We start from the raw sequence: 23,034 nt of genomic DNA, 5'->3' as shown, positions 1-23,034 counted from the left end.
ATACCTATCATTTTCAGTGATATAATAGGACTTTGTTTATGATTTTTTTCTCCTAATAGTAACCTGAAAAACACCATATATCACAAAGTTGATTGAGCTACCAACCATGAATAGTATTCAATCACATATATATATATGTATATATATATATATATATATATATATGTATATATATTGCATGAAATTATCTGTGACATTGGTCAGCTAAGATTTATAATTGGATAGTTTCTGTAAAACACTAACTAAAACAAAACAAAACAAAATGAAACCAGAAAAATTCCAATGAAGGTGCAAATCAACATAAAAAAAGGGTTTGTAGATTTTTTTATTATTATTCTTGATACAGCTGTATTAAAATAAAAATTGGTGTTAAGGAAACTTGTTAGCTTGAATATATTGCATAGGAAAGAGAGACATTTCACTCTCAGGTAATTCACCTGGCAATAGGTTATTCAAAGAAGCCAGCAGACTTTATACATATCATGGTGGGAAGGGAATAACTCTAGACTCTTGGAACATAGTATGAATCCTTTGAGAAGACATTAGAGCAAAGGCAATTCAAAAGATTGTTTAAGGATATTCATAAAATAATACATTAAGAATCAGTCTTAGAATGAAAAGTTAATAAAAATAGCTGCATTTCAGAAGAAGGGAGCCCTTTATCCTTCCTTTCACTTTTACCTACCTCAGCAAGTGAGGTTATGATCTTCATTCCATTTCTTCCTCTCATCAATAGAAGGCAACTATTTCTAGATAAATTGTTCTGCCAGTATTCTTCACATGTCAGGGAAACAACTCTACCTTGTTGTAATTACATCAAAAAATTGACAAAATTGGATCATTTTCAGAAAAAAAAAATTGATGTGACTTTGTGTAATTTAAGGGAGGGGAGTGACAGCCAGAATGCCTGGCACCCCCTCTGTGACAAGTGGAAAGCTTCAGAAATGTCCTTAAGTTGTTCATGTGTGACCTTCAAGTAAGAAATGGAATTCATTGTCACATCTGTACCTCTTCAATAAGATCTCATATTAGCTCAGACCTATTTTACAATCCAAGGTACATCCAAAGATTCCCAGTCTCAGTGTTAAGAATATCCAGTAGATCCCAGGGTCACCAGCTTAAAGTGCTCTAACCAACTTCTAGAGTGTTAGCAGTGGGACAGAACTAGAATTTTAGTACCATAAGCCTAGAACACCTACCCTCAAACTCAAAGTTAAAACCTGACACCTTCATGATTCTCACTTTGATGTGCATGTTTTAGAAAGACTCTTCCCTTTTGGCTAAGACTTTTAAATATTCTCTCAACCCTCTATCCCTCTACTTAAATTGGATGGATTTAATTTCAAAGCTAACTCTAAAAGTTTGTAATTATAAAGTACTTTGAGGTGTGACAAGTACTTTAATCTGTTATGTCATCTGATTCTCAGAACAACTCTGTATTGTATGGTACTATAATCATCAGTGTTGTATAAACCACAAATGAAGAAACTGATGATAAGAAATGTGAAATGGTTTCACCAGCATCATACCTCTGGCAAGTACCTAGAGGTGGAAAATAACTTCACTGGCAACCTCACTACTGTGAAGCAATGTGTTGTAGTAAATAGATTCCTTTTTCCTGTATTCTGATTCTACCTCTGACTCTTGACAAAGTCTGACTATAAATGAGTCACTTAACTTCTCAGAAGCTCAGTTTTCTCAGCTATAAAAAGCATATAATTATATCACCAGCCTCATGGTACAGCTATGAGGATCCAATAAGATGATGTAGAGACAGATATTAAAGCATCATGCGTGTTATCACCAGCATCATTATTGGTAGCACAAATTTACCATGTAAAGTCTAGTGCCACCAGAGTATCATAGGTGTTCAGACATCAAAATAAAACTCGACTCGACTCTGAAAAGCTGATTTTATCACCCATTCTATTAAGTGGGATCTTAGTCACTAAATCATGGCTACTGTACCTTTCAATGACAACCTGGTGAAGCCAGTTAGTTCAGCTTTCTTGTTCATTAGATTACTTAGAAGACTGAGATAAAGGTTGAAGGTAAGACTGACAAAAGAAGGTCATCACTTGGACTCTCAAGATGCTGAGGTAGAAGACAGTAATGTCTCACTGAATTTTCTCTACAGTGACTTTATCACACAAGTTCCAAAAAAGTACTAGTCACTAGCAGAGTGGGAACAGTGATAAACTCTTCCAGCTGGAACATTTATGATGTTTCAGAAACTGCTATACTGTTTGTATCCCTAAAAACATCCCAATTGCTCCAATTCTAACACATATGGTTTAGCTGGTGATATTTGTTTGAGCAGGAACCCCTGTGATGCCAGGATAGAAAGCTAGGGATCTAAAGGATTGCCCATTGTTAAAGGGCACAGTGGAGATCATCACAATGTTATCTGCTCACCTAGAATGGAGAAGCTGCTGTGCCTCACTCATGTTGTCCCTACTGAGCTGCTACAGGGACAGTTTATGAGTTTCTCAGTCCCCTGAGATACTATCCCTGAAGCACTGAAGAGAGTTAATGAATTACCTACTGTCATCAGAGAAGTTGCCAAGACTATTGGTAATCAATACAATGACCTATCATTTTAGGTTATTTCATGTGCTGATTAATAATTCTTATCTTGCACAAAGACTCACTGATATTCACATGTGATCATGTCTCCATTGTAAGGCCCCAATAGGAAGAATGTTGTGTGCTCCATTGCTACAACCCTCAGGGATGCTGGGGCAGTTGCTACATGTTTTCTGTGGGCCTGAGTGTACTGACTCTCAGAAGCTGTGCATGGACTGTTCTCATCCCTATCCCATATCGAAATATGTCACACACATATATACATTTATATGTTTATGAATGTGTGTGTATGTGTGTGTGTGTGTGTGTGTGTAGTAGATATGTGCATGTGTGTGTTATATACACATATTTACTGGAACATAGTAATAAATAGGTACTCATTTAATAAATAATTGAAGTTTAATAAATGCTTGTTGATTCTTCAAAACACATTTCAATGGGTTGAAACTTCTTTGGGTGAATGCTACCTTTTCAAATGCAGTTATACAGATGCTTTCATAGTAGGAGGTCTTCTTGAGTAACTGTGGCTGAAAACTTTTTCATGCAATAGTCAACTGCAAATGAAATTATTGGGGTATTCTTATCCTGAGAAGACATATACATACATATATACATACATACATATGCACATGTACACACATATATACACACATGAGCACATGTATGTGTATATATGTATGTGTGTATATGTGTGTGTATTTATATTCAATTAATTCTTTTGGTATACCAATGGACTGTTATTCAAATATACAGATTAGTATTCTTATGAACTTTTGATGCAATTAATATGGTTCTTACCTCCAACAGTGTACATGACAATCTTCCTATCTATCCCCGTTCACCTACCGTGTGTCAGCAACATCCTTGTTCTCCAATAAATCTACCCCAAGGTCCCAACCAACAGCCTGGGGGCCTTCCTCTAATTCTCTTGATATTTCAGGAATAAATATATAAACACAATTTCTATACATGAGTGTACCAGTGGTAGAAGAGAAAAAAGACACATGTGAAGATATTCATTGCTTACAAATATATAAATGTGTTACTAAATATATATCTCCAGTTTTAAAGTGAAGAGAATCCTTCATTCCTTTATCAAATCATTATATGAAAGAATTTTGAAAAGGTTATAGAGCGCAGAGACAACTGACAAAAACTAATGTCCTATCAAAAGAAATGGTGGCATAGTCTGTTGCCCCTCTCTCCTCTGGCATTGCCACTACACTAGGCAATGATCTCACCTTCTAACCCCTGGACTATTGCAATAGCCTGATGATTGGTCTACCTGTCAGAAATCTCTTTTGTCTCCAATCAACTTCAGTCAGCTGCCAAAGTGATCACAAGTTTGATTGCCGACCTATTTCTGTGTCTCCCTGTGACATCCAAGATTAAATATAAATCCTCTACATGGCATTCAAAAGTTTACATGACCTGCCTCCTCCTATGTCGACAGTCTTCTTACCCCTTAACTCTCAACTATCTACTCTGCAATCTTGTGACACTTTACTCCTTCTTGTTATTCAAGAAATACACTCTGTTCCCCAACTCAATGTTCATCCAGGTAGCTGACCAAGCCTAGAGTTCTCTCCCTCCTCATTTCCACCTCCTGGTGCCTTCATATCATAGATAAAATCCTACTTCTACTGAAATTTCTTTCTTGATTCCCCTAGAACTAGAATCTTCCTTCCATTGATTATCTGCAACACGTCTTGTGTAAATTCTGCTTGTACTTAGTTGTTTACAAGTTGCTTCCCTCATTAGATGGTGAGATTATTGAAAGCAGTGACTGTCTTTTGCCTCTCTTTTATCCATAAATTTTAGCACAATGTCTAGCACATAGCAGTGCTTAATAAATACTTATTAACTAACTGGAGTATAGTAAAAGGGCATTTACATTTCAGGTCATGCCACTGGAGGTTTAAATGAAATGAGTATCATTGAATCATTCAAAAACTAAAAATAAATAATCATGTGGGTTTAAAAGATTTCTCCAACTCAAGTTCTCCTACAAATCACATTTACAGCCACATTTCCTCCACCTGCAATGCTGCACAATCCTATAACCACCCATACTCAGTAGGAAGCAAAAGGATTACCAAGAGATTAAAATGAATTTCTCAGTACACCATCCTCTGGTTTCCACATTTGTTCTGATTTTCCTTCATTCTAGATTCTTTTCTGATCCTACCCACAAGATAATTTTTTGCCTCCTAACTTGCTTTTATACTGCCTTTCTTCTAGACTGTTGGCTATTCTCACTCATGGGCTACCAGGTCTCTGCTTTCATTTCTGTTCTGAGACATTTTCAAATTTTTTTCTTTTTATTTAATTAATTAATCACTGCCAGGTTTTCTTCCATTACTGTTTACTTCTATTCCAATTTACTGTTTGTCCCCATCACTCTCCTATAACTCCAGCCTCAGGTTGTGAACCTCAAGATTTATTCAAATATTTATCAAACTACATGTTTTTAAAAGTTTGGCGAGGGTTGGTGAGGACTCTCTTCACAGCCTCCTTCACATCCTTGTTCCTCAGGCTATAGATCATAGGATTCAGCATGGGAATCACTAACATGTAAAACACTGAAGCCATTTTATCAGTATCTAAGGAATGGTTTGACTGGGGCTGCAGGTACATGAAAAGGAGTGTCCCATAGAAAACAGTGACAGCTGTCATGTGGGAAGCACAAGTGGAGAAGGCTTTCTTTCTCCCTTCTGCTGAATGTATCCTCAGGATGGCCAAGATGATGTGGAAGTAGGACACCAGGACAATTGTCGTGGAAAAGAAGAGATTGGTAGCTGCAGAGATAAAGACTGTTGTCTCTGGCATATGGGTATCAGAGCAAGATAAAGCTAACAAAGGAATATTGTCACAGTAAAAATGATTAATGACATTGAAAGAACAGTAGGACAGTGAGAAAACACAAGAGGTGACTGTCACTGCTGTTGAGAAGCTATAAATGTGTGAAAGGACAACAAGTAGAATGCAAACCTTCTGTGATACCACAACCATGTATAATAGGGGATTACAAATAGCCACATAGTGGTCATAGGCCATGGCAGCCAACATGAAAATCTCAGCAACAATGAAGACTAAGAAGCCTCCATGCTGGGTTGCACACCCAAAGTAGAAAATGGTTTTCTTCTCCACCAAGAAATTGACCAGTATCTGGGGAGCAATGACAGTGGAATTGCCAAGATTGATGAGAGCCAAGTGTCTGAGGAAAAAATACATGGGAGTTTGAAGTTGAGAATCTATACTAGTGAGTGTGATAATTACCACATTTCCAAATTACTGCCATTCCATAGATTGCTAAGAAGATGAAGAAGAGGGGAATTTGAAGCTCTGGATCATCTGAGACTCCAATGAGAATAAATGTAGTCACATGGGAGAGATTTCCTGGAACCATTTTTGATTGGTTTTACCTGCTATGGGAATAAATGGGGAAACAGTTTAGAAGGCCAAGGACGATTTTTCTAGAACTTGCATATCAAGTAAACTGCTGTATTTTAGGATTAAGTTTTTTTTTTGTTTTGTTTTGTTAACTATTTGCAGAAACCTGTTTTAGATTTGGTGAAATAGTTTGTTTGATTCCTGAATTATTGAGATAGGTTCAAAATAACTCATGGTTAAAATTTCAACGTAAGAGTTTACACCTTGAAATGAGCAAAAAGCGTATATCAAGGCTTGATTTACTGTGTTGTTGAATGTCTAGACTTAAATAGGAAGTAAAAAGTTAATAATGAAGATTAAACTTAAAATGCATATTGAATACAGCTTCTCCACCCACAGCTAGGTAGCTAGATGAGATAACAATGTAAAGTATCTATCAGATTCAAGTCTCTGATCATTGAGTTAATAAAATGAATAGCTGTACAGATCAAAAGCTTGTATTTTCCTTGGTATCTCTTACACATAGGAGAAGCAAGCTAAGCACATAGAAAATGGTCAATAAACATTTCTGAGACAAAGGACTTAAATTGTATAGTAATTTTGCAGGAAATTTTTTTCCCAATCCCCTTTAATGTCAGTACTCTCTCTTTGTTGGCCATATACAATTTCTCCTGTCTCTACCTTGTGGTATATGGTGTTTTTCATGTTGCCTCTTTCATTTGACCTTGTGGTTCTTGAAAGTATGCACTCTCTTTTACCTATGTATACATACATATACATATACATATACACATACACATACACATACACATACACATACGTATACATATACATATACATATACATATACATATACATATACATATACATATACATATACATACACATACACATACACATACACATACACATACACATACACATACACATACACATACACATACACATACATATACATATACATATACATATACATATACATATACATATATATATATACACACATACATATATATATATATATATATATATATAGGTATGTATGTATGTTTTTAGCAAAGATCTTGACTCATAGCAGGCTCTTAACCATAATTTATTGATCAACTGACTGACAATTTTGTCTCTTCTGAGCAAACCAATCATAATTTTAAGCTCTAATTTTGCTTTCTGTCAAAACAAAAATCCCTATGGGGAAAATGTGGGAACTTCAGTAAATTCATGCTTGATATAATTTTATAGTACTTATGCAAATACCTCCAATAGTAAGCAAAATATTAGACTGAATTAATGGAAGCATAATGTTTAGAAAGAATTGGATCAAGTCCTAATTTCAGTTGCCCTGATCAGACCTCAAGTTTGTTTCCTTTCTAGGCAGAATATTTTAGGAGGCATATTAACAAACTCACAAATGTCTTTGATGGGAAGAATGCTTGAAACTTTACCACATAAATATTAGGTAAAGGAAGAAGAAATGATTAACCTAGAGAAGAGAAGCCTTGGAAATGATTGGGATGTAGCATGTATTTTCAAAAATTTAAAGAACTGTCAAAAAAGAAAGATTGTTCTGGTCCTGCTTGGCTCATTAAGGCAGAAATAAGAACAATACAAAGAAGTGGCAGAAAAGCAGATTTTGATAAAATTAAAGAAAAATTATATAAAAAATCAAACTCCTAAACTGAAATGACTTATTTGTGTAGGCTAAGACTTGGCCATCACTGAGTTCTTCAAGTAGAGGTTTTAGGTGAGACACATTTGAAATTCAAAATCTACACAACTGATTGTGAGAGGAGAGTACATTCTGAGCTTGTGTAAATGAATGACTGATAGAAAAGAAGCTAGAATATCTCAGTTGGAGTTGTGCTGTACTAGAGTATGTTGAGTCCATAGTTACAGAAGACATGGTAAATGCAAGATTGTGACTTACTTAAGTTTAGCTCAGTTGTTTAGGTAATATTGAAGCTATAAGGATCATGCATGTGATCAGATCAGGGATATTCCAGAGTTTTTTCTTTGTTTGTTTGTTTTTTAAGTCTTCATCTTTCATTGATAAATACAAAGACACTGACATTCATAAGACATTTGGGAAAAAACAGCTTTTCCAAGTTCCTCTGGGGCACAATATACTCATAGAAAAAATAAAAATAAGAAAAAAAACCTCAAAGGTCCTCAGTTCAAATTACACCAGAGTACCATGTTGAGGGATTAATTCTGCCTAGCCCCAATGAGTTCAACTCCAATCAAAGGTTGAGAGTACAAAGAGGTAGATTTCATCCAGGGACCTGCCAAAAAATTTTCTGTGTAAGGATTCATACACTTTGGAAACCAACAAATATAAGAGTTTGATTTGTCATTTTGTTGATTGTCTAGACTTATGAAAGGGATGGAGAAAAATATTAATAATGCAGATTAAATTTTAAATTGTATTGTATATCTCTCTTTTTTTTTGATGGACAGTTATGAAACATTTGCTTGCACACTACTGATTCCAACTCCGTGCAAAGTATAAAGCGGAGCACTAGCTCTAACAAAGTGTACCTTGGGAGTGTGAACATCTTTATGATAAACACATTCCCTTTATTATGTAATCTTTCTTCTTAGGAGACTCTCAGACCTGATGATTAGTATCTATTTCCTCCTAGAAAGAATCCAGATTCATTTAAGGCAGTGGCTAAACCCACCATTTTAGTGAGTTACTAACTAATAAGTGATACGTTCAATGAATCAAAATGGTGGGATGGGTTCGAGTCTACAGATTTCAAAGCCCATAGACTCAAACTGCCCAAGAGTATGGTTAAACTCAAAAAAGCAATTAAAAACAGTGGTAAACTCTCACATGAAGTTAACTTTGTGGGGAAAATATAATTTTGTTTGGGAAACATCATTATCTTGTTTAAATACGACTTTACATCATCTTCACTCAGCATATCAGTTGACCCCAGTAAATTTGTAGGAACGTTGGAGAAGTCTGTAAAGAACTTGGGGTTCCCCCAGATCCTGGATCCACCCAAAACACTTTCATATTGAGTCTTTGCAACCAGCTTTTTTTGGGTCTGCCCAAGCTTATGTTTTGTGTTCTCTTGTGTTTTGGTTTCAACCAAATTTTATGAAGTGTTGACATTTATTCATATCCATATCAATCTACTTTGCTTTCAAGTTTACCTCTCAGTAAAATTGCCTAACTACATAAATGTGATGCATCTCTGGGTATCCCTTGTCTAAATCTGTAAGAAAGATACAAACCTTTCAGAATCAGGAGGAGAGGGAGCCATAACTCTTTTCTAGATTGTGCACCTCCGGCAAATTACCTAACAATTTTTTTTCTAAAAAATATTTTAGATTTTGGCATTTCTTTTCAAGAGCAACAACTTAGAAGACTATCATCGAAAAAAAAATCTTTATGGCAATGACTGATGGGACTGATTTTGGTGGGTAACCCGTAAGAGCAGCAGGATATGACACTGACATATCAGCAGAAATAGAAGATACTGAGACCCGAGCAAAACGTCCTTATCAAGCCAGAACAAGACTGAGAATTCCTAATCCCTCCTTTCCTATGATAGTAGAGGAACGTCACTTCTCAATACTTCTAATATTATCCCTCAGCCTCCTTCCGATGGCCTTCCTAGGAATGGTGGAGATGGCTGCATGGAACTTGGGGTCCCTAACATACTGAATCTATCCAAAATGTTGTCATGTTGGGCCCCCACAGCCAGGTTTTGTTAGGATCTACTCAAGCTTGTGTTTTGTGTTCTTTCGTGTTTTGGCTTCGCCCAGATTTCATGGAATTTATTCATATTTATCTCAATCTATTTTGTTTTCAAGTCGACCTCTCAGTAAAACTTCCAACTGCATACATGAGTTTCATCTGTGCGTATCCTTGTCCACATCTATATGATATAAACTTTCCAGAATCTGGATGAGAGGGAGTTCTAACTCTTTTGGCTTGAGCACCTCTACCAAATGACCTAAAGTTTTTTTCCTTCTAAAATGATTTCAGATTTCGGTATTTGTTATAGTGAACAACAATTTAGAAGTCTGACGATCACCCAAAAAGCAAAAACAAAACAACACAAACAAATAAACAAACAAAAAATAACCTGCGTGGCAATAACGATGATTGTGGTGGATAACCCATAAAAGCAGCAGAACACGAAAGTGACATAGCAACAGAAATACAAAAAGATATTCAGACCCAAACAAAAGGCCATTCTCAAGTCTGAACAAGGCTAAGAATTCCTCTCGAATTCTTCCTTCCTTGTGATAAAGCAGAAAACCATCACTTCTCAATACTTCTAAGCCTCACTCCAATGGCCTTCCAATTCTGTCTCCTTATGGAGACTAGCCCTCTTCTCACATATTCATTGTGCTTCATGCTTGGAAGAATGGAAATGGTCATGCTCCCTCTGTAACCCAAATCTCTAAATAGAAAGCATAGTTTTCCTTTTTCTCATCTTTTTCACATGGTCTTTTTCTTCTTCTCTTAGCAGGTCACCTTGACCTGGTCTGTGATAAGCATAGCCGTATAGTACAATGTTGTCACTTACTGTGCCAAGGAGGGGTTAGGTAAGGAATGGGAGAACAATTATCACAAATTCCCTTCAACTGTTATGTGTCATCACATAATGTGAGACACTGTCAGTCTTTGCCCAAGTTTACTTGCCTCACCCGAACATACCAGAAAATTCAAGCTTTTGATCATCAGAACGTTAGAAATGGACTCCTAGCATTCCACTTTCCAGAACCTCTAATATGTACACGACACCTGCAAAAATAATTCTTATAGGAGCATATACTCCTGAGGGATATTTAACCTCTGAGGAACCTTCGGTTCAACTATTCCTCCAACTCAGATAACTTATACTCACCTGCTTTGCACAAAGCTCATGACTGTTTTCACCTATGAATGGTTCAATGCTTTATCTGGATTGTACATTGTTTGCAAATACACGCTCAATCTTCTAGTATCAAGCACGTTGCATTTAACTCTATTCAGCTTTCATTTTCCTGCTTACGCTTTAAGCATATAATTCTGTCCCATTCAGATCATGTTTCACCTGTCCACCCTCATCAGGACTGCCTGACCATGTATCACACTAGTGTACTCAAAGAAGGCAATACCATTGTGACAACTTCCCAGGCAAAATGTAATTGAGAGTCAAAATTCTTCCCCTTATCTATCAAATATAGCTTTCTTTAACTGAATGCAAATTATTAGATTCCCGAGGGTATAGTAGTTGTTGTTTGGTCAGTTTTCAGTTGTGTATGACTCTTCGTGGCCCCATTTGCGGTTTACTTGGCAAAGATATTGGAATGATTTGCCATTTCCCTCTCCAATTCATTATACAGATGAAGAAACTGAGGCTGACAGGGTTAAATGACTTGCTCAGGTTCACACAATCGGTAAATATTAGGTCAGATTTGAACTTGGGGAGATGAGTCTTCCTGACTCCCGGCTGGACGCTCTATCCACTGTGCCATCAAGCTGCCCCTAGTCAATAGGTAGTCAAAAGTTTCTAATTCCTTACTCCCCTTCCTTTTAATGTCATTTGAGAGACACAATGATAGAAATGGATTTAGAGTCAGGAATTCCTGCTATGACTGTTAATCAAGCTTGGACAAAGCTGAGAATTCCTTTCTGCTCCCTCCTTTCATACTTCTGATTAGCTGGGTGAACCATCTTGAGTTGGTTAACCTCTCAGTATCCCAGGCAGCTCTCCAAGAGTTTGAACAAGTGTTGCAGACATATTGAAGGAAATCTGTATCGAGTTGGGGGTGGGTGAAAGCTCAAGATAAAAATAATAAAAGTTCACAGTTATTTTTTTTAAGTTTAGAATATTTTCTAGAAAAGGGATTTGAACATATACAAACCTCAGGTTCATCCAAGCACCATGGAGACAGAAATAGCATTCCAACCCTTAGAGTGATGACTATGCAACATAATGCTAGCTTAACTAGCACATCAAAGGTTCTTTGCTTTTGATCACATTGCTCCAATCTGGACAGATAAATAAATAAATAATTCAGAAACAAGTACAGTTGAGGCAAAAACCTGTGCCCTGAGCTTTATGGCCCAGGATGTTGAATTTTGCTAGGATTTTCACTTGTTCACAAAGCATCCAGAGCCCTCTGATTAGTAATAAATTACATGTGTCCAGCCTCATATACTTTAGAAAAAAAAAATCTCTAATATACAGAGCCTTCCCCAGGGGAACAAAAGAATATTAGCAACTCATTACTAAGGTCTGTTTCCATCATTCTGCTCCCCAAGTGAATATATGAAAAGAATTTGGCAATTAGAGTTATTATTTGTACAAACACTTTTTTTTTTCTGGTGAAACATTGCCAGGAATTTTTTTAACAATTAGAAAAAATTTGAACTAATGGTCCAATGTTAACTTTCCCAGACCCTATTTTAGCTGGTCTCATTCTAAAAATTTCTCGTTTATTCCCACTGCTGCTATTACTTCCCCTTCGTTCCTGGATATCCCCTCCATTTCTCTCTTTGAACTTTACCATCAGTTAGTAAATTAGTATTTGTGAATTAGGAATCTCTAAGATATTTTCCCACTTGGAAGGGTATGTCTCATTGTTCATGGTCACATGACTGAAGATTGATACATGATTCTGTATCAATCGGTTGCCAACAACAAAGTACCTACAGCACAAGTGAGAAATTATCACCATAGTGAAGGTCCTAGAATTAAAGGGAAATTAGGCGAGGTGGCAAGAGCTACTGACCACATCTATGATTCTCCTTGCTGCTTACTTGAACCCTCTGTTTCCCTCTGTTCCAATCAGCGCCTTCACTCTGGGCATTTTCTCTCAGCACCTCTGCTGAGCTACATTTCAAAACATATATTTACTTTTGGAGGAGGAAATGGCAAACCATTCCAGTATCTTTGCCAAGAAAACCCCAAACAGGATCATGATGAGTCAGAAATGACTAAAAGGATTGAACAACAATATTCTTTGCTTTGGCCACTATGTTAATGTATTGTTGATGCAGGGAGGGTTTCTATCTGGGTATTGGTGAATAAGTGGAAGGGGTTAGAGATTCCAAAAATGAGCATGTCACTAATATACTTTTTTTTTTCTTAAAGAAAAAAAGAGGAAAAAAAAGTTTACAAGGAGATAAGAACAAATTGGGCTGTTAATATCTCATCAAATTAATAAATGATGGCAAATATCGAAGTGAGAAGTGAGGAGAGGGAGGCATTACAGGAAGGAAAAAAAATGGTAACAATGGTGAGAATATATGAAGAATTTTCAGAATTAGGCCAGTTATATTAAGGAACAGAGGAGCTGAAATTGTCCAAGTGGGACATTTTTGAAAACAAAAGGTATGTAATACAAGTCCACAATTTCATATAAAATCTTCCTTATATGTACTTTTATATTATAAAAGTTATATTTTTAATTATTATAAAGTTCATCAAAAAGGTATACATACAATATAATACATAAATGTGTAGCACACATATGTTTATATGTATGCACTTGTATGTATATATCTTAATTGTATGTGTATTGCGTATATCACATATGTTATCTATAATGCATATATTTATGTTTATATATAGATACAAACATACATGCATACACATATGAATAGAACTTTGTTCCTCATAATCTAGCCAGAACCAAAGGCTAAGGAAAAGGAATATAAATTCATAGTATATGTATATTACACACAATTTAAATTAAAACACCAGGGGCAGCTAGGTAGTGCAGTGGATAGAGCTCCGGCCTTGGAGTCAGGAGGATCTCAGTTGAAATCCAGCCTCAGATACTTCACAATTAACTGGCTGTGTGACCTTGGGCAAGTCACTTAACCTTGACTGTCTAGCCAAAAAAGAAAAGAAAAGAAAAAAAAAATTAAAACAGGGGAAAGCTCTGCTGGCACCTGAAGGAAGGGAGGGGTCAAAGGAGGAGATGCCACTGGGACTGCCATGAGGGTGAAGCCTGAGGTCAGGGCCTGGTTGGGGATTCTGAAACAGGGAGGAGCCAGAGGAAGAGATAGCAGGTAGGAGGATGGGAAAGGAGAAGGGAGGGGCCAGATGAGAAGGGAAGGGGAATGAAGGGAAAAAGGGAATAGCCAAGGTGGGGCTGGGGGGGGGCAGGAGAAGTAGGGAAAGGGCTGAGGAAAGTGAGAGGGGGTAGGGAAGAGATGGAAACAGAGATGGTGGGGAAGAGTTTGGAAAGAGGGGCAGGAAAGGGAGCAGGGGAGGGGGTGGGAATGGAGGCAGGGAAGAGGGTAGGACAGAAGCCCTGGGGGCCACAAGAAGGGGATCCTCCAAAATATCAAATTAGTTCCCATTCCCCTTTTGTGGTAGCTCTAGCTATGAGCACCTTACAAACTTTTCTGAGAATGGGGTCCTGAGGGAGCTCAATGAAGGTCATTATCTAGGGTATTTCCACCCATTTCTTTTCTTGGCAGTAGTATGAATCCATCTGTAAAAGAGTATTGTATTGCAAAAACCCAAAAATGGGCCATATGTCTTGGTCCTCCGGGTGATACTGAGGTAAAGCTGTGTTGCAAGAGAACACAAGCCATTTATTTTTAAGTTCCTTAGAGACGTGGAACTTTTTTCCAAATTTTTAAAAGACAACCCAAGGTTGAATTTTTGGGAATTGAAAAGGATTGACCCATTATGGAAATAGGGGCTAGGAGGCCCTCCATAAAAGAGCATCCTGGAATAAGCCTTAGGAAACCAAAAAGAAAAAAAAAAGTCACCTGCAGTTTTCTCAATTCTCTGAGAGAATTGGACACACACTTCCAGACAGGGTGTCCTCTATACTTTGGAAGGTGTGCCCAGGTCTGAGACAGCCTAGTAAATATCTGACCGCAATGAAACCTGAGAGTTTAGGCCAGAAATACACCTCCAAGCCTTCCTGTGGTGCTTAGAGAGTGACCCCAGTGGCAGAGTGAGAAAGGGATAGAGAGTGAGTGAGGAGGCTTAGATACCTTTCGGTCTTGGATGGAGAAGGGCTTGAGATAAGCCAGTTTCCTGGTCAGGGAACAATATGTTGTGATCTAGGTGTCTTGGGAACCCCAAGGGTAAAGGGCAGACTCTTCTCCAAAAGAATCTGACCACTCAAGCCTCCTTTCAGTCCAAGTAGTGAGTTTATTAAAACAATGGTTGAGGTGGGTGAGATTCCTAGAGAGTTTGCAGATTTGATAGGGACAAGACTGATGTTTCTATAGGAAAAAAATATTGTGGGAAGATTTGGATGGGATTAAGGAATGGAGAATAGCCTGGGGTGGTTCAGAGCTAACAGAAAAAGGGGATCTGGATGGGATTAAAGAGTGTGGAGTAAACTAATTAAGTCATCATGGTGGGCTGGGCTGGACTAAATGCCTTGGGCTGAGGAACTGGTGACTGAAATGTAGGGGAAAATTCAGGGACTAGGTTGGATGTAACAGAGAATGAAAGATTGGGCTGAGTTGTGAGCCACAATGAAAGGACAGTGGAAAGGATTATACTGGGATGAATCTGATTCCTCAGGGGAACACCAGGGCTCTGGGTTCAGGGACTGGGTTCCTAAGTTCATGGGAAAGTCCAAGGGGGAAGAAGTCCAGATCCCACACCCCATCAGTATAATGTCTATTAAATCATTTTAGCCATCTAGAAGTCACTCTTCTTCTTTGGACAATGAGGGAAATATATTGCATGATCTTAAGGATCCTTTTAGTTCTAAATTTATGACATGATCATGCCAGTGAATAGAACGCTGACTTTGGAATAAGGAAGATTTGAATTCACATCCAGCCATGGACATTTACTAGCTGTGTGACTTTCGCACAAGTTAAGATATGTATGCCTCAGTTTCCTCAGATGTACAATGTAGATAATAATAGCACCTTATCTCCCAGGGTTGCTGTGAGGACAAAGAGAGATCAAATTTGTAAAGTGCTTTGTGAACCTTAAAGTACTATATAACTAACAGGAAGCTAGAGTAGAAAAGGATGCAAGAGGTTATTTAATTCAACCTATTCATTTTACATTTGAGGAGAATGAAATCTAGTGTGGTTAAGTGACTCATCCAAGGTCATGGAGTCAAGAAGTGACAAAGCCAAGATGAAGACTCTCATCATGTGATTTCAAACTAGGTATTCTTTCCAGGACAATAAAGTGCTTCCAAGGATCTTGGTTATCAGATCTCAAAACATAACTCTACCTTTATTTTTCCTCAGAGGATTAATACTTTTGAGAATTTCCCAGAGTCATCTGAATTGATTTTGTATATGATGATACTTTTAACTACCCACAAATATTAACAATTCAAAAATCAAAATAAAACAATAGCCATAGCAGTTCTGGCAGCAATTACAGCAAGAAAAATAACAAAACTACCCCAGAATTTGTTTCTGGGAAAAGAAAAAAAAAACAGCCCCAGGGGAAGCTCTCACATAAAGCAAAACCTTTTCTTTTTCTTTTTCTTCCAACAGAATATTTTTAAAGGAGCTTTTGAGTATGGTTTCTGAATAACACTCAACATACCTCTCTCTCAGGGTTTAGCTGCATTTTTATCTGCTCTGTAGTTTCTCCAATGTGTGCTCATAAATGTTCAACAACTCAGGTTTCAAGAAAAAAAAAGCTCACACTAACTTTTATATTTAATGTTCGTTATTAACATTCTAAGTATAAACAGAATTATAACTCAAGACTTGTATTATACCGATTGTCAGATTCAGTTGACTGACTCAGAAATTGTCCCCCAATCCCAGACTCATAAATTTCCAGGCATTATCACTCCCACCCTCAGACTATTTTGTAAATGTCCTAAACCCTCCCCTCCATAATTCACAAGCTTTCTCTACGGACTTTCAGAGTTATGCAAAACAACTTACCTTGTGAAATCATAGAATATTCCACTCCCTCCCACCTGTAACCAGGCCATTCCCTCTGCCTGATACCTTCAACCTGTAGTTTGGCCATTCCTTCTGCCCTGTTCCCAGCCCCCTCTGTGGATACCCCAGCACATGCTGTATGGCACCCCTGTGAGGCTCATTTGCCTCAGTCGAAGACCTCAGTTTTGCTATATTGGCTCTTTTCTCTTGAATTCAGGTTGACATGATTTATTTCTGATGATGTGTAAATGGTCATTCAGAAAATTTAACAATAACTGGTCACATACCTATGGGTCCTGACTCCAGCATACTACTCTTTATGTTTTCCATCCATTGATCCTTAAGGTTCACAGATTTCTAAAATTCTTCTTACTACATAGAAAGACTGATAATAGATAAAAAGAGGGTGCTTATTCATAAGGCCCAAAAGTCTCAGCTTCATTTTAAATTTAGAATTTTGTTGTTTTTGAGTCATTTCAGTTGGTTCCAAATTTCTGTGACCCGTTTGGGATTTTCATGTCAAAGATACTGGAGAGGTTTTCTATTTCCTTCTCCATATCATATACTCTGTTTGCACCTAGTGGTTTGCAAGTTGCTTCCCCCATCAGATTTTGAGATTACTGATAGCAGTGACTGGGGTTGTTTTTTGTCTTTCTTTTATCCTAAAATTTTAGCTTAGTGTCTAGAACATAGCAAGTGCTTAATATTTATTGACCAACATGTTAGAAATGGGGTTCAGACATTCCTTGGTAAGGTTAGGGAGTTATGGGCGAGCTGTCACAGCCCACTGCTTCCCTAGTTGCAAACCATCAGAGTTCTATTCTCCGTTGAGAAACAGAACTTAAACTGAAGTGAGGGAAGCAGACGTGTACAGTTCTTGCAAGAAGCAGGTGCGCGTGGTACCCCAAAAGGAGACACACACGCACGCTGAAAGACAAGCCTTTTACGAACTTAGTTCCTTCTTGTGCCTCCCTTCAGAGCCAGGATTGTTCCCTGCTCTTCTGGGTTACAATCTTCCTGATACACCTACTTTATAGTATTCCTTAACATGTTCCTCCTCCAGTTAACATACGGAATATGCCTCGTTTTGTGCCATTGCTCCCCTGTGGGCAAAGAAGTTAGTATTAATGAGCCTGTTTCACCTGTGTACTCTAGGTAAAGCTTAACCTTAGTCCTACTTCCACTCTCTTTAACCAAACAACTAGTTTCATCCACTTTTAGCCGGTTCTAGAACCTCTGACATAGAGCTACCTTTTCTCTCAATTTCCTTATATGGAAATATAATCGGTTCTTATCTCTCACAAACTGAAGCATAATAAAAATGGCATTTATATATCAGGTCAAATCAATGGGGGGTTTAATGAAACTAGAGAATCAATATTCAAAAAATAAAATATAATAATCCATAATTGTACAGTTTAAAGCAAATTTCTGAAACTCAAGTTCCCCTAAGAGGACATTTACAGCCCCATTCTCCCCTCCCCGCCCCACCCTGTAATGCTTTACAATCCTATAAACACCCATACTCAGAAGAATGCAAAAGGATCCCCAAGAGATTAAGATGAACTCCTCAGTACACAATCCTCTAGTTTCCACCTTTGTTCTAATTTTCCTTCATTCTAGACTCTTTTCTGATTTCTGCCACCAGATTACTTTTTTTCCTTCTAACTTGCTTTCATATTATCTTTCTTCTAGACTCTTTTTTTGTTTGTTTCTTTGTTTTTTCTTTTGGCTAGGCAATGGGGTTAAGTGACTTGCCTAGGGTCACACAGTTAGTATGTGTTACATGTCTGAGGCTGGATTTAAACTCAGGTCCTCCTGAATCCAGGGCCAGTGCTCTATGCACTGCACCATCTAGCTGCCGCTCTTCTAGACTCTTGACTATTTTACTCACGGACTAGAAGATTTCTGCTTTCATTTATGTACTGAGACATTTTTATAGTTTCTTTTGTCTTTTTATTTGATTAATCTACCACTGGCTGGTTGTCTTCCATCCTGGCAATTTACTATCTGCCTCCATTACACTCCTTTAACTTCTGCCTCAGATTGTGAATCTCTAGTGTTACTCAAATATTTGTCAAATTACATGTTTTTAAAAGTTTGGCGAGGGTTGGTGAGGATTCTCTTCACAGCCTGCTTCACATCCTCATTCCTCAGGCTATAGATCATAGGATTCAGCATGGGGATCACTAGTGTGTAAAACACTGAAGCCACTTTATCAGTATCTAAGGAATGGTTTGATCTGGGCTGAAGATACATGAAAAGGAGTGTCCCATAGAAAACAATGACAGCTGTCATGTGAGAGGCACAGGTGGAGAAGGCTTTCTGTCTCCTTTCTGCTGAACTTATCCTCAGGATGGTGAAGATGATGTGGAAGTAGGACACCAGGACAATAGTCATAGAAAAAAAGATTGATAGCTGCAGAGATAAAGACTAGGGTCTCGGGCAGATGGGTATCAGAGCAAGATAAAGCTAACAAAGGAACATTATCACAATAAAATGATTAATGACATTGGAAGAACAATAAGACATTGAGAAAACACAAGAGGTGACTGTCACTGCTGTCGAGAAACTATAAATGTATGTAAGGACAACAAGTAGAATGCAAACCTTCTGTGATACCACAACCATGTATAACAGGGGATTGCAAATAGCCACATAGCGGTCATAGGCCATGACAGCCAACATGAACGTCTCAGCTATAATGAAAATTAAGAAACCTCCAAGCTGGGTTGCACACCCATAGTAGGAAATGGTTTTCTTCTCTACCAAGAAATTAACCAGCATCTGGGGAGTAATGACAGTGGAATTACCAAGATTGATGAGAGCCAAGTGTCTAAGGAAAAAGTACATGGGAGTTTGAAGTTGAGAATCTATACTTGTGAGTGTGATGATTCCCACATTTCCACTCACTGTCACTCCATAGATTGCTAAGAAGATGAAGAAGAGGGCAACTTGAAGCTCTGGATCATCTGAGACTCCAATGAGAATGAATGTGGTCACATGGGAGAGATTTCCTGGAGCCATTTTTGATTGGTTTCATCTGCTATGGGAATAAAGGTAAAACAATTTAGAAGGCCAAGGCTGATTGTTCTAGAACTTGCATCTCAAATAAACCACTATATCCCTGGATTAAAGTTTTGTTGTTGTTGTTCTGTTTTAGTCTTTGGAGAAACTTGTCTAAGATTTGGAGAGATATTTTACCTGATTACTGAACTATTGAGATGGGTTCAGAAGAGCTGATTGTTAAATCATCAGTGGGAAAATATACGCATTGGAATTAGCAAAAGACAGGCTTGATTTATTCTGTTGCTGAATGTCTAGACTTAAGGATAGAGGGAAAAAGTTAATAATTAAGACTAAACTCAAAATGCATATTGAGTACAGCCTCTCCACCCACAGCTAGCTAGCTAGATGAGATAATAATGTATGGTATCTGCCAGATTCATGTCTCTGATCCTTGAGTTAAAAAGAATGAATAGCTGCCGAGATTGAAAGCTTATATTTTCCTTGGTATCTCTCACATGTACTAGAAGTGTGCTAATCACATAGAAAATGCTCCATAAACAGTTGTGAGACACAGAACTTAAACTGTACAGTAATTTTACAAGAAGTTTTTCTCAACCCCCCTTAAATTCAACACTCTCTATCTGTTCATCATCTACAATTCATCCTGTCCAAACCTGGTTGGTAAATAGTGTTTTTCACACATTGTTACTCTCATTTCATCAGGTGGTTCTTGAGAGCAGGCATTGTCTTTTGCCCATATATATATATATATATATATATATATATATATATAAATTAGTAACAGTCTTGACTCATAGAAGGCTCTTAACCATTATTTAATCACCAACAAACTGATAATTCACTCTCTTCTGAGGAATGCAATCATAATTTTAAGTTGTAATGTAACTAATTGGCAAGACAAGAATTTTTATAGATGAAGAACATGTGAGGACTGGTAAATTCATGCTTGCCATGAGTTCTTAGAAATTTTGTGAAGAAGTAAATAAAATATTAGACTGAATCACTTTGAGCATAGTGTTAACAATGAATGGTAAAAAGAGTCTCACTTTCCTCCGCCCCAATCAAACGTAAAATTTGTTTCATTTCTGGGCCCAACATTTTAAGAAGCATATTGACAAATTGACATTTAAAAAAAAACTTGAAACTTTATCACATAGCTATTACTTAAGAGAATTGGAAACAATTAGCATAGAGAAGGGAAGGCTTAGAATTGGTTGAAATAAAGCATCTGTCTTCTAAAATTCAAAGAACTGTCAAAAAAGAAAAAAAATTCTGGTTCTGCTTGGCTCATCAAAGTAGAAATAAGAACAATACTTAGAAGTGGCAGAAAAAGCAAATTTTGGTAAAATTAAACCAAATTATACTAAAAAAAAATCAAACATATAACCTGAAATGACCTATTTGTGGAGGCTGACAGCTTGCCATCATTGAGTTGTTCAAGTATAAGTGAGACCCAGTTAAAATTCAGACTCCACACAACTGATTATGAGAGTAGGATACAGTCTGAGCTTGTATAAATGACTGATAGGAAAGAAAATAAATGTCTCAGTTTGGGTTATGGTGTGCTACAGTATGTTGAGTCCATAGATCAAAGCTGGGTTCCAGAAGCCATTGTAAAGGCACAATTATGATTTAAGTTTTGCTCAAAAGTTTTTAGGCAATACTGAAGCTGCAGTGACAATGAATTTGTTCAGATCAGGTATAATACAGAATTTTTTTTTGTTTGTCTCCATCTTTTATCAACAAATACAAAGACACTGATATTCAAAGGCCATTTGGAAAAAAAAAATCTCTCTTCCAAGTTTCTCTATGGCACAGTATACTGATAGGAAAACTTAAAAAAAAAATCAAAGATCCTAGAGACCTATGCTGACATATTGATTCTGCCTAGCGCCAATGAGTTCGACTCTGACCAAAGGGTCAGGGTACAAAGAGGTAGATTTTATCCAAGAATCTGCTGAAAGTAGCCTCTGGTGTGCTATTAAATAGTTAAATGTTCAGTTTGAGAATTTATACACTTTGGAAACCAACAGATATGAGAGCTTGATTTGTCATTTTGTTGATTGTCTAGACATATGAAAGGGATGGAGAAAATATTAATAATGCAGATTAAATATTAAACTGTGTTGTATATATTTCATTTTTTTAAAAGCCAGTTTTGAAACATGTCTTTGCACACTACTGATTCCAAATCCATCCAAAGCACAAGGTGGAGCACTGGCTCTAACAACGTGTACCTTGGGAGTGTGATCATCTTTTTGATAAACACATGCCCTATATTATGTAATGTTTCTTCTTAGGAGATTCTCATACCTGGAGATTAGTATCAATTTCCTCCTAGGAAAAACCCAGATTCATGTAAGGCAGTGGCTAAACCCAACATTTTAGCGAGTTATTAACTAATAGTGACCAATTCAATAACCAAAATGGTGAGAGGGGTGTGAGTCTACTGATTTCAAAGTGCATTGACTCAAGCTGAACAAAAGTATGGCTAAAATCACAACAGCAAACAGTGATAGAATCTCACATGAAGTTAACTTTATGGGGAAAATATTATGTTGTTTGGGAAACTCATTAATTATTATACTGTCTAAATTGAACTTTATGTGATGTCTACACTGAATCAAAGTTGTCCCCAGTAACTTTCTAGGAATGCTGGACATGGCTGCATGGGATGGGGGGTGCCTGAGTTTCTGGATCTACCTAAAACATTGTCTTGTTGGATACCCACAACCAGGTCTTGTTAGGATCTACCCAAGCTTGTGTCTGGTGTTCTCTTATGTTTTGACTTCACCTAAATTTTATGGAATTTATTCATATTTATCTCAAGCTACTTTGCTTTCGAGTTGACCTCTCAGTAAACTTCCAACTGCATGCATGTATTTCATCTGTGGGTAGCCTTGTCCACATCTGTATGATGTAAACTTTCCAGAATCTGGATGAAAAGGAGCTATAACTCTTTTTTGGCTTTTGCACCTCTACCAAATGACCTGAAAATTTTTCCTTCTAAAACATTTTAAAATTTTGACATTTGTTATAGTGAACAACACTTAGAAGACTAATGATCATCCAAAAGCAAATAAACAAGCAAAAAAAACCCCTGCATGACAATAATGATGATTATGGTGGGTAACTCATAGAAACTGGCATAGCAAAAGAAATACAGGAAGTTA

The 23,034-nt window shown here is 37.2% G+C and overlaps 2 protein-coding genes across 2 annotated transcripts; both read right to left on the bottom strand.

Moving 5' to 3' along the window:
• Window positions 1-5,046: 5,046 nt before the first annotated feature.
• LOC110199691 (olfactory receptor 8J2-like) lies at window positions 5,047-5,995 on the bottom strand. The gene is given in 2 exon segments (XM_020974571.1): window positions 5,047-5,874; window positions 5,876-5,995. Coding segments are annotated over 2 exon segments (948 nt in total).
• A 12,918-nt stretch (window positions 5,996-18,913) lies between these two features.
• On the bottom strand, window positions 18,914-19,858 carry LOC110199676 (olfactory receptor 8J2-like). Its single transcript, XM_020974555.1, is given in 3 exon segments — window positions 18,914-19,235; window positions 19,237-19,330; window positions 19,333-19,858. Coding segments are annotated over 3 exon segments (942 nt in total).
• Window positions 19,859-23,034: the final 3,176 nt, after the last annotated feature.

This window comes from Phascolarctos cinereus, unplaced genomic scaffold (assembly GCF_003287225.1).
Source record: "Phascolarctos cinereus isolate Bilbo 61053 unplaced genomic scaffold, phaCin_HiC Scaffold_9;HRSCAF=440, whole genome shotgun sequence".
Lineage (NCBI taxonomy): Eukaryota > Metazoa > Chordata > Mammalia > Diprotodontia > Phascolarctidae > Phascolarctos > Phascolarctos cinereus.
The sequence above is the reverse complement of the archived record's forward strand: the minus strand, read 5'-3'. Positions and strand labels throughout refer to the sequence as shown.